Raw genomic sequence first — 16994 nt, 5'->3', positions numbered from 1 at the left:
TCTCCCATTGGCAGGCCCAGCAGTGATTCTGGGTAAAGAGTCTCGTGTGCATCCAAAATTGCACACTATTACCTGTATAGCGCAATACTTTAGACCAGAGGCCTGTGTATGCCGCTAAAGTAGTGCACTACACAGGCCTCTGGTCTAAAGTAGTGCACTACACAGGCCTCTGGTCTAAAGTAGTGCACTACACAGGCCTCTGGTCTAAAGTAGTGCACTACACAGGCCTCTGGTCTAAAGTAGTGCACTACACAGGACATAAGGCGCCATTTGGGAGGCTGCCCCTCTCAGTATGCAGCCGGGCGGCCGCTCGGTCAGCTCTAGTCTACAGCCATGTGTAGAACTGCACTTGAAAAGCCCAGGGGACTGGCCTTCAGAAGCCTCAGTAACCTAATCAAGACACACTGCTACTGGAGTGACTGTTTAGGATCAAGGAAACAGAAAGCAGATCTAGATACTGCAGGACAATTAGGTTGTATCTTCACTAATCTCTCCCTCACTTATTTTACTAAACACACAAACAGTTCCAATTGGCCTTTCCTTCCCCTATTCATCATGTTTCCCCCTTGAAAAAAACCAACAACGTCTTATTTGAATTTGAAGCAGTTTAAATGAACAGTAACGAGGTTGAGAGGATGAAGGATACCATCCCTCTCTAAGGACAATCAATCAAAGAAATAACTTCACCATATCAACAATATAAATTACCACACCATTTTTGATTGTCCCTTCCACATATTCAAGAGAGCTCTTTGGTGGGTGTTTTTTATTTATTTATTGGGGGGTAATAGGGACTATTTAGCAGGTAATATGGTATTAATATAGAGGAGAGGAAGAAGAGGACAGTTATAATGGAAGTGGGGCTTTTAGCCTCTGCATGAATTTCAATGATGAAGCACAATGCCTTAAATCCCTCTCTTATTGGAGCCGCCTCCCCTGCAGGTGCTTCTGAGAGTTCTAATAGAATAGGAAGCAGAGGACACAATAGATTTATATCTCTCTCAAGCCCCTTTCAGGTCACTGTCTGCTTCCCAAAATGGAAACCTATTCCCTATATAGTGCACTACTTTCTATGGGCTTTGGTCAAAAGTAGTGCACTATATAGGGAATAGGGTGCCATTTGGGATCTAGCCACGGAGAATTCCTACGATCTCTTTAAACTGGCAATGAGCACTTCATGAATCATTCATTTTTAATAGATTATGCAAATTTTCCGAGGGACATAAAATCAACAAGATCAATAACGGCAGTCATTTTAATTGGTGTTAGAAAACATTTTAAGGATAAACATAATCTCCCTACTTCTTTCCCCAGCCCCGTAAAAGCACAATTAATTTGAAATTGGATCTCAGCCTAAATGCAGAAGATAATTGAGTGGTTTTTTGCTGTTGCTTGGCTTGGAATCCTCTTGCTGCGCTGGGCTTATTGTTTGAAAGTAAACTGTAATACTGAGTCATTACAGAGAAGCTAAAACCTCAAATACCTGAGTAAAATACATTACAATTACTACCACAGTAGAAACAGCCACCAAGGGAAAACCAAGAAGTGGCACTAGTCAGAAAACTGTCAGAAACAGAAAGTCAATACTTCCACCATTCATCTACAACTATTCACATTTTTAAGTCAAAAATAAATAATCTCACAATCTAAAAATATGAGTGAAAACATAATTTAGAGCACAAGAATGCCACATTTTCACTTTCTCTTTCCTGTTTTATGTATTTAGTTTTTACATTCTAAAGCATCGTAGACCTTTCTGTGGGCCTCTAGTCTAAAACAGCCACCCAGGTGCAAACAAAGCCCCCTGCCTAACCGTAGCCTGACCAGGCCCTGCCTTCATACCAGCAGCACAAAGGACAAACACACACCTTCTCTTCTCACGAGGCCTGACTTACAGGGGAGATCTACCTCCCACCCACATATTAATGAGAAAAGGCTCCTTTCGTTTCTCATAAGGCTGCTGTTTGGGTTATCATTTGAGAAGGGGCCACGGCCACTCGTTCCTCGCTCACTGCAGTTTTCAATCATCCTGTCCTCCCCCTCCCCCGCGCAGAAACCCTTTGATGACTTGATGCATAATTATATGAATTTTAATAAAAGCTCTGTATATTAATCTTGCGGCCCGACAGTAATCGTAAACTTTCAGTAAACTTAACCTTCTTCTTGGTAATAACCGTGGCAACAATGAAACAATATTTCAATTAGCGAGGCAGTCATTAACTATGACAGAGTGAGCGAGAGAGAGAGAGACAGAGAGAGAGAGAGAGAGAGAGAGAGAGAGAGAGAGAGATCTCAGTGTCATGTAGTCCGACAGTAGACAACGCCATGGTGTATTTACAAAAGCAGCAAATGACTCGTCTAGATTTAAAAGTACCACAAGAAAATAATAGCTGTTTCTTGCTAAAAAAAATCAACCTCCCAAGTCAGGAATCACAACAAGGACAAACCAGCAGTGAGAAACCAGCGGTTATTCTCTCTCCTGCAGAGGGTGGCAATGACTGGTAGAGACCTTGCCAGTTCAGCTCTGTAGTACGCAATCATAGCATTGATGTGCTGACATCAAAGGTCCTTGTCGAACAAAGTGACAAAACAGCTAAGTCCCCTCTGTCCTCTTACTGTGGCCACGTCCCAAATGGCTCCCTATTTCCTTTATAGTGTACTACTTTTGACCAGGGCCAGTAGTGCACTAAAATAGGGAATAGGGTGTCATTTGGGACGTATCCTGTATCACCTGCTAACTCAGCACAATAAGATGAATGACGGCTGCTACTGCTGTAGCTACATATTTTATCTCATAAAGTAATGTACCACCTTTCAGCTCAGAGTCAAATCAAACTGATACTACAGTACTACTACTACTACCACTATTACCACTACTATTACTACTACTACTACTACTACTACTACTACTACTACTACTATTACTACTACTACTATTACTACTACTACTACTACTACTACTACTACTACTATTACTACTACTATTACTACTACTACTACTACTACTACTACTACTACTACTATTATTACTATTACTACTACTACTACTACTACTACCTACTACTACTACTACTACTAATACTACTACTACTGCTGCTACTACTAATACTAATACTACTATTACTACTATTACTATTATTACTTGTATTACTACTACTACTGCTGCTACTACTACTGCTGCCACTACTACTAATAATACTAATACTACTACTACCACTATTACCACTACTACTATTTACTACTACTACTACTACTACTACTACTACTACTACTATTACTACTACTACTACTACTATTACTACTACTACTACTACTACTACTACTACTACTACTACTACTACTACTACTACTACTACTACTACTACTACTACTACTACTACTACTACTACTACTACTACTACTACTACTATTATTACTACTACTACTACTACTACTACTACTACTACTACTACTACTACTACTACTACTACTACTGCTGCTACTACTAATACTAATACTACTATTACTACTATTACTAGTATTACTTGTATTACTACTACTACTGCTGCTACTACTACTGCTGCCACTACTACTACTAATACTAATACTATTACTGTTACTATTACTACTACAACTACTACTAGTACTATTACGATTATTACTACTGATACTACTAATACTAATACTAATACTACTATTATTACTATGACTACTACTACTGCTATTACTATTATGACTACTACTAATACGAATACTACTATTACTATTACTACTACTACTACTACTACTTCTAATATTACTACTAATACTACTACTACTACTACTAATACGAATACTACTATTACTACTACTGCTGCTACTACTACTACTTCTAATATTACTACTAATACTAATACTATTACTGTTACTATTACTACTACAACTACTACTAGTACTATTACGATTATTACTACTGATACTACTAATACTAATACCTAATACTACTAATACTAATATTACTTCTGCTGCTGCTATTACAACTACTACTACTACTGATACGAATACTAATACCAATACTAATACTATTACTACTACTACTACTCAGAGTGTCAAACCAAACGGCATTAAAATAATCTGCACACTTACTGTCATGTTTCTGTTTGGAGTATTTGTTTTTATTTTCATGTAAATAAATAGACACCATGTCAATGTATTGCATCATGTTGTTTTGTTTCATTACAACGTTGGCTGTTCTGAACAGAACAGTGAACAAGAACCCATCCCAAAAATCAGACACCCTATTCCCTACATTGTGCACTACTTTTGACCAGAGCCCTATGGACCCTGAGCCCTGTGGACCCTGGTCACTATGGACCCTGGTCACTATGGACCCTGGTCACTATGAACCCTGGTCATTATGGACACTGGTCACTATGGACCCTGGTCACTATGGACCCTGAGCCCTATGGACCCTGGTCACTATGGACCCTGGTCACTATGTACCCTGAGCCCTATGGACCCTGGTCACTATGAACCCTGAGCCCTATGGACCCTGAGCCCTATGGACCCTGGTCACTATGAACCCTGAGCCCTATGGACCCTGGTCACTATGAACCCTGAGCCCTATGGACCCTGAGCCCTATGGACCCTGGTCACTATGAACCCTGGTCACTATGGACCCTGGTCACTATGGACCCTGGTCACTATGGACCCTGAGCCCTAAAGACACTGGTCACTATGGACCCTGGTCACTATGTACCCTGAGCCCTATGGACCCTGGTCACTATGGACCCTGGTCAAAAGCAGTGCACTAGAAAAGGGAGCCATTTGTGAAGCAGACCAATAATCCCCTTAGCTGAAGCTGTGGTTTGGCCTGTCCTGGCTGGGCAGGGTGACGGCAGGTAGACTGTACTAGGGCCTTAGGTACAGTGTGATGCATCTTAGAGTAGGAGTACAGATCTAGGATCAGGTCTCCCCCTGGCCATGTAATCATATTCATTGTGATCTAAAAGGCTAAACTGATCCTAGAACAGCTCTCCTCCTCTGAGACACACAGCCAAAAGCCACGTAAAAAAAAAAAAGAAAAGGTTTTTGTATGTTGTTGCCCCAAACGTGGAATCGAACCGACAATTCTGGGACACATGTTGCAAGCACCATGCTCTACCAACTGATCCACACAGACAGGACCAGTGTTTGGCTCTGTGTCTTACCTACAGAGTAGCTCTGTGTCACAGAGACACTGGGGCCCAGGTTCTGGTTACTGCTGGAGGACAGGCTGGGTTTGACCTCGCCGTCCAGACCAGGATTCAGGGAGGACAGGGAGTGGGAGTGGGAGTACTCGTTAGCCTGCAAAAAGACACGTTCATCATTACACAACCATAGAAATGAAAAAGAAAAGGCCCCACCTCTCCCTGCTGTGGGCTTTATTCCACCAATGTTTCATCTAAAGAGCCTTCATTAATCAGGGTTACACAAAAACACAAAATTAGCTACCAAAACCATATAGAGTCAAATACTGTCTCTCCGTGAATCTTAGGGTGTCTATTTTTGGGTGTGTGTCTGTATGTGCGTGTAAGTGTGTGCATGCATATTTGTGTGTGTGTGTGTGTGTGTGTGTGTGTGTGTGTGTGTGTGTGTGTGTGTGTGTGTGTGTGTGTGTGTGTGTGTGTGTGTGTGTGTGTGTGTGTGTGTGTGTGTGTGTGTGTGTGTGTGTGTGTGTGTGTGTGTGTGAGTTCACTATTTTCAAACTGCAGCAGCGAGGGTGGGAGTTCAAGCATATCATGAATGTATTTTGGTTTTGTCTGAGAGGAAGTGGGATCTAGAAAAGCCGAATGAAAAGCCAAGCCGTCATCTGGTCCTTTGTGCTTGACTGCAGCCAGGAGTCCTGATCAGCCAAGGGAGAAAACAGCTCTGCTTGGTTACCACGCCACTGTCCCTAATGGTACCCTATTCCCTATTACAGCGCACTGCTTTGGACCAGAAGTAGCGCACTGCACAGGGTATAAGATTACATTTGGGATGCACACAGACACGCCACGTGGCCCTGGTTCAAACAGGACACTATTCACCTTTTGGCTTTTTACAATTTAGAATTAAAAAAATGTTTAAAAAAAAGCTTCTCCACAACCCTTTAACGTTTCATTGGTTCATCTCCACAACCCTTTAACGTTTCATTGGTTCATCTCCACAACCCTTTAACGTTTCATTGGTTCATCTCCACAACCCTTTAACGTTTCATTGGTTCATCTCCACAACCCTTTAACGTTTCATTGGTTCATCTCCACAACCCTTTAACGTTTCATTGGTTCATCTCCACAACCCTTTAACGTTTCATTGGTTCATCATCAGTGACTATAAACAGATTGTCATATACTGTAAGTTACATTGTTCCGTGTTACCATATACAAAATGAATATCAAATTGAAAGAAATAAAACAAATTCTCCATTCTATTTATATATGTTTTTATCATAGTGAGAAAATGACTTCATTTTATATCGACCATGATTTATTTTCTATGTATTTAGTTTGGACTACAATACATTACTATAGAGACACTTTGTATGCCCACAGAAAGGATTTTCTTTGTACGGTGGTGGATAGTTTGAGACGGTCATGGCAGATGTTAGCGTGTGTTTTATAATGAGATCAGACTTCCGGAGACTGTGTGTTGACAATGTTTGTCCCCCCCCCCAAAAAAATCCCAGTGTGTGTCTGAGTGGCTCACTGGGCTGCGGTCCCAAAGGGGACGCCTGTGAGCCTGTGACCCCACTCTTGTCTGCTTCTATCCCAGATAAACTCTAATTGTCTGCTACAACTGTTCACAGAGACAATGTCGCGGATGTTTTCCTCTATTCTTCAAGGCTTTAGACGTCAAACAGGCGTTTTATCATGCAGATAAAGGACGGGCTCGAAGACGGGGGAGATGGAGGGAAAAAACAAAACAAAAGAAAAGATAGATTTGAAAAGGATGACCAAATGGCTAGCAGAAGTGTGGGAGGGGTGAATCTATTTAATTCTGCATCTCCAGAATGGTGTTTTTAATGGCCTTCCAACCAGCACCCAGACCCCGGCTAATAGGGACACATTGACCAATGAGGAGAAAGGGGAACAACGACAAGTGAAAGAGAGATCCATGAAAGGAGAAAATCCTCTGATTAATACTATATTCAATTAAAACAGATTTTTTCTGTTCCCGTCACATCTTTTCCATTATTGTTCTACTGGCCTCTCTTCCATTAATGTTCTACTGGCCTCTCTTCCATTATTGTTCTACTGGCCTCTTTTTCCATTATTGTTCTACTGGCCTCTTTTCCATTATTGTTCTACTGGCCTCTTTTCCATTATTGTTCTACTGGCCTCTTTTCCATTATTGTTCTACTGGCCTCTTTTCCATTATTGTTCTACTGGCCTCTTTTCCATTATTGTTCTACTGGCCTCTCTTCCATTATTGTTCTACTGGCCTCTTTTCCATAATTGTTCTACTGGCCTCGTTTCCATTATTGTTCTACTGGCCTCTTGTCCATTATTGTTCTACTGGCCTCTTTTCCATTATTGTTCTACTGGCCTCTCTTCCATTATTGTTCTACTGGCCTCTTTTCCATTATTGTTCTACTGGCCTCTTTTCCATTATTGTTCTACTGGCCTCTTTTCCATTATTGTTCTACTGGCCTCTTTTTCTTTTCAGCCCCGCCTCCTTTCCCTCTCTTCTTCTTCTTTAATACTCTCTCTGAAGCTCTCTGTGATTGCAAGTCATTTCCAATTCGTTTTGGTATTGATCTTCCAGTAGAAATCAGTTTGGTAATTAGCTCCAAATTAGGCTCTCTTCTGGAGGTGAGTCCTGTCCTACTGATTTATTACCTACGTAATTCGCCGCGATCGGAGAGAAATTAAAATGAACTCAATTAGGCCCATTGCTTTAGCTTCTTTTATGGGTCCCCCCTTAAAGACTTGTAGTTTTCTACGGGTACAAATTAATAGTCTCTTGTTGTTTAATAGTCTAATGAAAGTAAATAAAGGTTATCCATTGTAATAAGCCTAAGAGAGGTTTTAATAAGAAGAAAGGTAGCATGTCAACATATAAAGGTCTAGTGATTGTGGTTTCTTTTGGGTGGGGGCGGGGTGGCGGTTACAGAAGGGGTCTTCATTTGGTAAATGAGGATGGATAGATGGTGGGTGTTTGTGGTGTTGACATCAAAAGCAAGACGCATTAGAATATCCTATATATACACCCAGGTGTGTGGAAATAAATCAAGAAAGCCCCTTTGCTATGTTTACAATTTATAAAAACATTTCCATGATAAATCTGACAACTGAAAGCGGCTTCATACACTGTTTCAATAATAACATTTTTGAAGAACGACACAGAATTAGAACAGAAATAACAGGAGAAACACAGAGTCAAATAACACAACAGCAAAAAATAGAGAAAAATAGAGATATTGATTAATTGCATGTTGCCTTTCTGTTATTCTCAATTATAGGGGATCCAAAGAATGTGGTGTTTTTTTGCTCCCAGGATCGATACGACGTGGGAGTTTTCCCTGAAATCCCTACAGCATTTTACATGCTGTTTTCTAATACACTGGAATGACTGTTTTACCAGCCTATACATTTGTGGGCATTTTATTTTGAGAGCTGCGTGGAGCAGGTATATATATATATATGGCTCAGATGGCGTGCTCCTTCGGGGCCCTCTGGGCCAAATAAATAACATAGCAGAATCTCTCAGCACAAAAAGTAAATAGAAATTTGTTGAGTTTCAGAGAAAACTACGTTTGGAGCAGCAACAACAATTATACAATAAACAAACAGAAAAACAGCAACAACAGTATCATGGTTGTACAGCTGGAGGAAACTTGGATGGAATGGAAGGGGTGACGTGGTGCAATACAGGTGTATTTGATGGTGTTGATGGTGACAAACAACAAGACGTAACTAACCTGTTCTGGTTTGATGTGATCCGAGGTTGGGAAGACGTCGGGGTACGACGGGCGTTCAAAGACCCGGTCCAAAGCTTCCAGCTGCTGCTGAGTGAAAGCATCGGCCCGCAGGTGCTTCCGTAAACTGTCCACACTAACCTGAGAATCAGTGTTTGGGCCAGACCCATCTGAACCATCTACAAGAAGAGAGAGCAACAACACTAGAGTCTAATCAGGAAGCCCCTGGAAGGTAGGAAGCTGGCTGACTGAAGCCCCTGTAAAATAGGAAGCTGGCTGTCACTGAAGTCCCTGTAAAATAGGAAGCTGGCTGTCACTGAAGCCCCTGTAAGGTAGGAAGCTGGCTGTCACTGAAGTCCCTGTAAGATAGGAAGCTGGCTGACTGAAGCCCCTGTAAGGTAGGAAGCTGGCTGTCACTGAAGTCCCTGTAAGGTAGGAAGCTGGCTGTCACTGAAGTCCCTGTAAGGTAGGAAGCTGGCTGACTGAAGCCCCTGTAAGGTAGGAAGCTGTCTGTCACTGAAGTCCCTGTAAGGTAGGAAGCTGGCTGTCACTGAAGTCCCTGTAAGGTAGGAATCTGGCTGTCACTGAAGCCCCTGTAAGGTAGGAAGCTGGCTGTCACTGAAGTCCCTGTAAGGTAGGAAGCTGGCTGTCACTGAAGCCCCTGTAAGGTAGGAAGCTGGCTGTCACTGAAGCCCCTGTAAGGTAGGAAGCTGGCTGTCACTGAAGCCCCTGTAAGGTAGGAAGCTGGCTGTCACTGAAGTCCCTGTAAGGTAGGAATCTGGCTGTCACTGAAGCCCCTGTAAGGTAGGAAGCTGGCTGTCACTGAAGTCCCTGTAAGGTAGGAAGCTGGCTGTCACTGAAGCCCCTGTAAGGTAGGAAGCTGGCTGTCACTGAAGCCCATGTAAGGTAGGAAGCTGGCTGTCACTGAAGCCCCTGTAAGGTAGGAAGCTGACTGTCACTGAAGTCCCTATAAGGTAGGAAGCTGTCTGAAGCCCCTGTGGCTTTTTGTTTATATCATTACTGTGTGTTACTGGTAACTTTGGATAAGAGTACTCAGTGCTTGAGTTGGGCCTCAAATGTTCCATCACCTCTTATATAATATTGGCTCTAAAATATTATGACTACCAGCACACGCAAGTAAGTGTTTTACTGTACCGTTTACATGCGTGTACAACCGCTGTATCCTGTACCGTTTACATGCGTGTACACCCGCCGTATCCTGTACCGTTTACATGCGTGTACACCCGCCGTATCCTGTACCGTTTACACCCGTTTACACCCACTGTATCCTTTGTACCTGATGAATAAATGTTGAATTGATTTGACCTACATATAAAACATGCTGCCACCCAAAATGAGTCCAAGCATCTATTTGAGTCCACTTTAAGCACTACCGATATATTATATCATACAGAGTAGATTCAGTCAGGGTTGATTCAGTCGATTCAGTCAGGGTTGATTCAGTCAGGGCAGATTCAGTCAGGGTAGATTCAGTCGATTCAGTCAGGGTAGATTCAGTCAGGGTAGATTCAGTCAGTGTAGATTCAGTCAGGGTAGATTCAGTCAGGGTAGATTCAGTCAGGGTTGATTCAGTCAGGGTAGATTCAGTCAGTGTAGATTCAGTCAGGGTAGATTCAGTCAGGGTAGATTCAGTCAGGGTTGATTCAGTCGGGGTAGATTCAGTCAGTGTAGATTCAGTCAGGGTAGATTCAGTCAGGGCAGATTCAGTCAGAGTAGATTCAGTCAGAGTAGATTCAGTCAGGGTAGATTCAGTCAGGGCAGATTCAGTCAGGGTTGATTCAGTCAGGGTTGATTCAGTCAGGGTAGATTCAGTCAGGGCAGATTCAGTCAGGGTTGATTCAGTCAGGGTTGATTCAGTCAGGGTAGATTCAGTCAGGGCAGATTCAGTCAGGGTCAATTCAGTCAGGGTTGATTCAGTCAGGGTAGATTCAGCCAGGGTAGATTCAGTCAGGGCAGATTCAGTCAGGGTTGATTCAGTCAGGGTCGATTCAGTCAGGGTTGATTCAGTCAGGGTAGATTCAGTCAGGGTTGATTCAGTCAGGGTTGATTCAGTCAGGGTAGATTCAGTCAGGGTTGATTCAGTCATGGTCAATTCAGTCAGGGTCAATTCAGTCAGTGTTGATTCAGTCAGTGTTGATTCAGTCAGTGATGATTCAGTCAGGGTTGATTCAGTCAGGGTAGATTCAGTCAGTGTTGATTCAGTCAGTGTTGATTCAGTCAGTGATGATTCAGTCAGGGTTGATTCAGTCAGGGTTGATTCAGTCAGTGTTGATTCAGTCAGTGATGATTCAGTCAGGGTTGATTCAGTCAGGGCAGATTTTAAACAGGTCATATTAATGCTGCTAGCGGTGAGCCACTGAGTGCAGTGTTTCTTCACAGACAGACAGTAGAGGAAACTACCACTACCACACACAGTATTAGCCAGCATCATGATGTGAAAGCCCCTGTGGTAATTGATGGATTACCATCAGTACAAATATATACTTGTTGTAGTGGTGGAGCCCATGTATTTTAATGAACGCTGAAGCTACAGTACTGCAGTGGCTTTTTCATTCCATGTTCATTCCAGGCTCCAGGGGTTTCCCTCCTTCTCTCCTTCCTCAATTTCCCTTTTCCACAGTTTAATACTGCTTTCATTTTCAGTAGAGTGGCAGAGTAGCAGTGTTTCATTTGGGTAGCTAACACCGCTGTGACCGCAGACAGACACGACAGACAGAGGAAGGAAGGGAGAGAGAAAGAGAGAGAGAGAGAGAGAGATGCTGTGAATGAATAAAATGGTACAGTCTAGTTCAATCATCTCCCAGTCCCAGGATGCCATTCTCCAAACAGAGGGAGAGGGATGCCTTAGCTTTTCCCTTTGGCGCTTCCCTGTGATGCTTTAAAGCCCCACTTTTACAGCCCTCCAGACCCCTCCCTTCCCATCCCAGGCTGCAGTGACTCTGGCTACTGCCTCTCTGTCTCCAGCCTCCTCCTCCGTGGATCTCTAGAAAGGCCTTCAGCCCCCTTACAAATCTGTCATTCTAAATTTGCGGCAGATTATGTTCTCTGGTTGGTCCTGGAGAGAGCGGCGGAGATATATGATATGCAAGGAGGGACCCTATTGATTGCCTGCCTGGTCTGGTGGCAAGAGGGAGCCGAAATGAACTTGAAATGAACATCATGCCTCAACTCAATGTGCGTATAATACTCTACTTAATCCCACATTTTTCTCTGCCATGGAATTCAATTGATCAATCATGTCTCTCCTGATAGTACCATTTGGAAGGGTTATTGCCATTCCATTCTGCCTCTTGACCTTTTCTCACTGGGGCCAGAGGATGAACCTGCACTCCCAAGAAGAGCAAAACGCATCAAGGGGATATATAAGAGACCCTGGGGAGTCGGGTGTGTGTGTGTGTGTGTGTGTGTGTGTGTGTGTGTGTGTGTGTGTGTGTGTGTGTGTGTGTGTGTGTGTGTGTGTGTGTGTGTGTGTGTGTGTGTGTGTGTGTGTGTGTGTGTGTGTGTGTGTGTGTGTGTGTGTGTGTGTGTGCGTGCGTGCGTGCGCGCGCGTGCGTGTGTGTGTGTGTGTCGTGATTGGGGGAGAGGAGAAGGGTCTGTGTGTGTGTGTGTGTGTGTGTGTGTGTGTGTGTGTGTGTGTGTGTGTGTGTGTGTGTGTGTGTGTGTGTGTGTGTGTGTGTGTGTGTGTGTGTGTGTGTGTGTGTGTGTGTGTGTGTGTGTGTGTGTGTGGTGATTGGGGGAGAGGAGGGGGGTCTGTGCATGTGGTGAATAAGTAACTGCCATTTGCTGCCCAACATACTACAATAATTCTATATCCTCAAACAAATTATTTCAATAACTAATAATTCAAAAAAACATTAAAATAGCTATTTATTATGGTATATGTATTTCATTTTACACATATGTAAAATGTTTCTTTATTCATAATTTTCAAAATCTTTCTATTTTCATAGTGTGATCGGTTGGGATGTGTTGCAATATGCAATCACAGGAGAACATAAATCACTTCTACTCTACACTGTTCAGCTATTTTCTTCTGATTTTCAGTATAGATAAATCTAATCACATCTTTGATCTGGCATTATTTCTGGACAGCTCCACAGGGGGCCTCAGCCTCTCGTAGCTCCGCTGAACGGTTGGCGCTTTATCAACCTCAACTGTTCCCTTCGGTCCTCGGAAGCAAATAGACTCATTAATTACTTTCCATCTGCTAGGCCAGAGTACATACCATGATCAATACCCGCACATTAGTCATTCACCACAGAGGAATACACTTCCCATACACAAGATAAACCACCCGCAGGTCAACCTACAGTACATGGGCTGTGGTTCCTACTCAAACCATCCCCCAGGTTAACCTGTTGTTCCCACTCAAACCATCCCCCAGGTTAACCTGTTGTTCCCACTCAAACCATCCCCCAGGTTAACCTGTTGTTCCCACTCAAACCATCCCCAGGTTAACCTGTTGTTCCTACTCAAACCATCCCCAGGTTAACCTGTTGTTCCCACTCAAACCATCCCCCAGGTTAACCTGTTGTTCCCACTCAAACCATCCCCCAGGTTAACCTGTTGTTCCCACTCAAACCATCCCCAGGTTAACCTGTTGTTCCTACTCAAACCATCCCCAGGTTAACCTGTTGTTCCCACTCAAACCATCCCCCAGGTTAACCTGTTGTTCCCACTCAAACCATCCCCAGGTTAACCTGTTGTTCCCACTCGAACCATCCCCAGGTTAACCTGTTGTTCCCACTCAAACCATCCCCAGGTTAACCTGTTGTTCCCACTCAAATCATCCCCCAGGTTAACCTGTTGTTCCCGCTTCAACCATCCCCAGGTTAACCTGTTGTTCCCACTCAAACCATCCCCCAGGTTAACCTGTTGTTCCCACTCAAACCATCCCCCAGGTTAACCTGTTGTTCCCACTCAAACCATCCCCAGGTTAACCTGTTGTTCCCACTCAAACCATCCCCAGGTTAACCTGTTGTTCCCACTCAAACCATCCCCAGGTTAACCTGTTGTTCCCACTCAAGTTAAGGTGAAATAACCATTTAAACATTTAAGACACCCACCTCAATATTGCCTCCTTGTAATATCCATAATCCTATGACTAGCGTAAAAACCCTTCACTCTGATGCCCAGTACATCTATGTAAAACCCCCTCACTCTAATGCCCAGTACATCTATGTAAAAACCCTCACTCTAATGCCCAGTACATCTATGTAAAAAACCCTCACTCTAATGCCCAGTACATATATGATAAAACCCTCACTCTAATGCCCAGTACATATATGATAAAACCCTCACTCTAATGCCCAGTAAAAAAAACTCACTCTAATGTACCAGTACATCTATGTAAAAAACCCTCACTCTAATGCCCAGTACATCTATGGTAAAACCCTCACTCTAATTTATTTCACCTTTATTTAACCAGGTAGGCTAGTTGATCAAGTTCTCATTTACAACTGCAACCTGGCCAAGATAAACCAAAGCAGTGCGACACAAACAACAACACAGAGTTACACATGGAATAAACAAACATACAGTCAATAACACAATAGAAAAATGTACAGTGTGTGCAAATGAGGTAAGATAAGGGAGGTAAAGCAATAAATAGGCCATAGTGGCGAAATAATTACAATTTAGCAATTTAAACACTGGAGTGATAGATGTGCAGAAGATGAATGTGCAAGTAGAGATACTGGGGTGCAAAGGAGCAAAATAAATCAATACAGTATGGGGATGAGGTAGTTGGATGTGCTGTTTACAGAAGGGCTATGTACAGGTGCAGTGATCTGTGAGCTGCTCTGACAGCTGGTGCTCAAAGTTAGTGAGGGAGATATGAGTCTCCAGCTTCAGTGATTTTTGCAATTTGTTCCAGTCATTGGCAGCAGAGAACTGGTTGGAAAGGCGGCCAAAGGACGAATTGGCTTTGGGGATGACTAGTGAGATATACCTGCTGGAGCGCGTGCCCAGCACAATGCCCAGTACATCTCTGTAAAAACCGGTGTCCCAAAATGCACCTTATTCCCTATATAATGCACTCATTTTGACCAGGGCCCTATGGCTTGACTGTCTCACTCATGTCTGCTGGAATAGGTTATTCTAGCTGGTGGTAAGGAGACCCCTCAGTCTAGCCTGGCTAAACCAGACTGAATGTTAAACTCTATGGTGAGCTCAGCATTCAGTCTAGTTCTTACCAGGCTAGTTTTAACTAGAGGTATTCTGTTTCATCCTGATGACATTTAGAAGTTAATTCAACCATCACAATTACATTTCTTAAAGGTACATAGGAAATATTTTTTGATGTATCTAAAAAAAAATATTACAGCCATTTAAAAAAAAAAATGAGTATCATAGCCACCCAGCAATGTAATTCAACACGTATACCAAATGTTATATTTCTACTGAAGCCACCGCAAGACATCATATCCTACAAGTACACAGTACCAAATAACATATTGTAAGATATACGGTACATGTTTTTGGGGGGCGTGTTTCCCATTCCGTGCTGGCTGTTATGTAGTCTACAGTTACCATCGTCTTGTTTGTTCATCATTTGGAATGGAGGCTAGCTGTAATATCTGATACTGCCGTATACTAAATAACATTTGCTAAGATATATTTTGGGGACCATTTTCCATACCATTTTAGCTATTAATTATGTCGTAGCATTAGCCGGTAAACCATAATGGCTTTGTTTACATGTTAGTCATTTAGCAGACGCTCTTATCCAGAGCGACTTACAGTAGTGAGTGCATACATTTTCATACTGGTCCCCGGTGGGAATTGAACCCACAACCCTGGCGTTGCAAGTACCACGCTCTACCAACTGGTCTCTGTTTCTCCACATCCTCCCCAGTGATGCTAATAACTTATGTTGTTATGTCATAGTAGATCATGTCTTTGTTTGTTGGTGTGTCTCCTTATCCTCCACAGTGATGGTGTCTGTGTTATTGATCAGTGAGTGACAGGCTTGAGTGTATTCATCTTGACATGGCTGGGTATTAACACTCCGGTAACGAGGGAGCAGAGGACTCCAGACTCTATCAGATCACATCGCTAGTTCTATAAAAACAGACTCCTCTCCGCGGGCTCGCCACCCCAAGGTCATGACCCCTAGCAGGGGGTTGAGCCGACGTAATTCTGTCTCTGCCTGGAGTCAGAGAGAGAGAGAGAGGCCGTCTGCATTACTACACTGACTACCTGTCTGCCAAACACGTCAGAACAAAAACACTAGAAACATCAGCTTTGAGAAGGAAGCTAACGTCTTCTGGCTATGACGGTGATTATACAATAGGCAGGAACGGCTCGTGAAGAATTGACCAAAGCAACGGCGTCAAAATATAAGCTGGTAATTGTTATAGTATCTTATTCCTGGTAAAAATTCACCCTGTGTTCAGTCTGTGTTTACCCCTGAGTGGAGGCACAGGGAGGTGAAATGGCACCGTAGGGTCACGAAGGCCCCTCTTTTCTGAATAGGCTTTTTTTCCTTTCTGTTGTTCCTTGTAGGAACAACATTTAATTACCTATACGTTAGCTAGTGATTCCCTTTCCCAAGCATTGCATTAACATTCGGTTTGTTTTTGTAATATCACTCCCTCATCTACAACTAGCTTCAATTTACACCCTGAATTAAATCCAATTAACACTAATTTCAAATTAAATTGTAAGCTTTGACACATACATTTTTCAATTGAACGTTTTGGTTAATGCAACGTTAACCAAATCAAATATTACAACATTTAGTGCACATATGCTCTGCATAGCCTTTCTTTAATATATCTTTAATATATCGTTCTACTTACACAGATATGTGTAACTAAGACAATTCTCTCGCTATACATTCTGCTGGCCTCAGAAAGACAACACCATATCATCTGAACGGTGATTGTCTTCATTTGATATTTTGAGTCATTTAGCAGACGATCTCATCCATAGCGACGTTCTTATCCATAGCGACATTACGTTCAACGACGGTAGGTCCAACTACAGACGGTGTACAGTGACGGTGTACAGGAAGGCCCTGACACCACTCTTCATTGATCTGTTCCTGGGTATTAATTAAGCAGTTTTTTCCATT

General features: G+C 42.8%; 1 protein-coding gene across 4 annotated transcripts in view; it reads right to left on the bottom strand.

The window, feature by feature from the left end:
• Nucleotides 1-16994, bottom strand: part of LOC139571564 (paired box protein Pax-2a-like) — a 62872-nt gene that overhangs the window by 26881 nt on the left and 18997 nt on the right. For all 4 annotated transcript variants that reach the window (XM_071394557.1, XM_071394555.1, XM_071394558.1 and 1 more), the window contains 2 exons: nt 8900-9075; nt 5169-5304 (listed from right to left, as the gene is read on the bottom strand). In XM_071394557.1, coding sequence (XP_071250658.1) covers nt 5169-5304; nt 8900-9075 — 312 coding nt within the window. The remainder of the gene's footprint in view (nt 1-5168; nt 5305-8899; nt 9076-16994) is intronic.

Source organism: Salvelinus alpinus, chromosome 3, assembly GCF_045679555.1.
Source record: "Salvelinus alpinus chromosome 3, SLU_Salpinus.1, whole genome shotgun sequence".
NCBI classification, from domain to species: Eukaryota; Metazoa; Chordata; class Actinopteri; order Salmoniformes; family Salmonidae; genus Salvelinus; species Salvelinus alpinus.
This window is presented reverse-complemented; position numbering and strand designations above follow the sequence as displayed.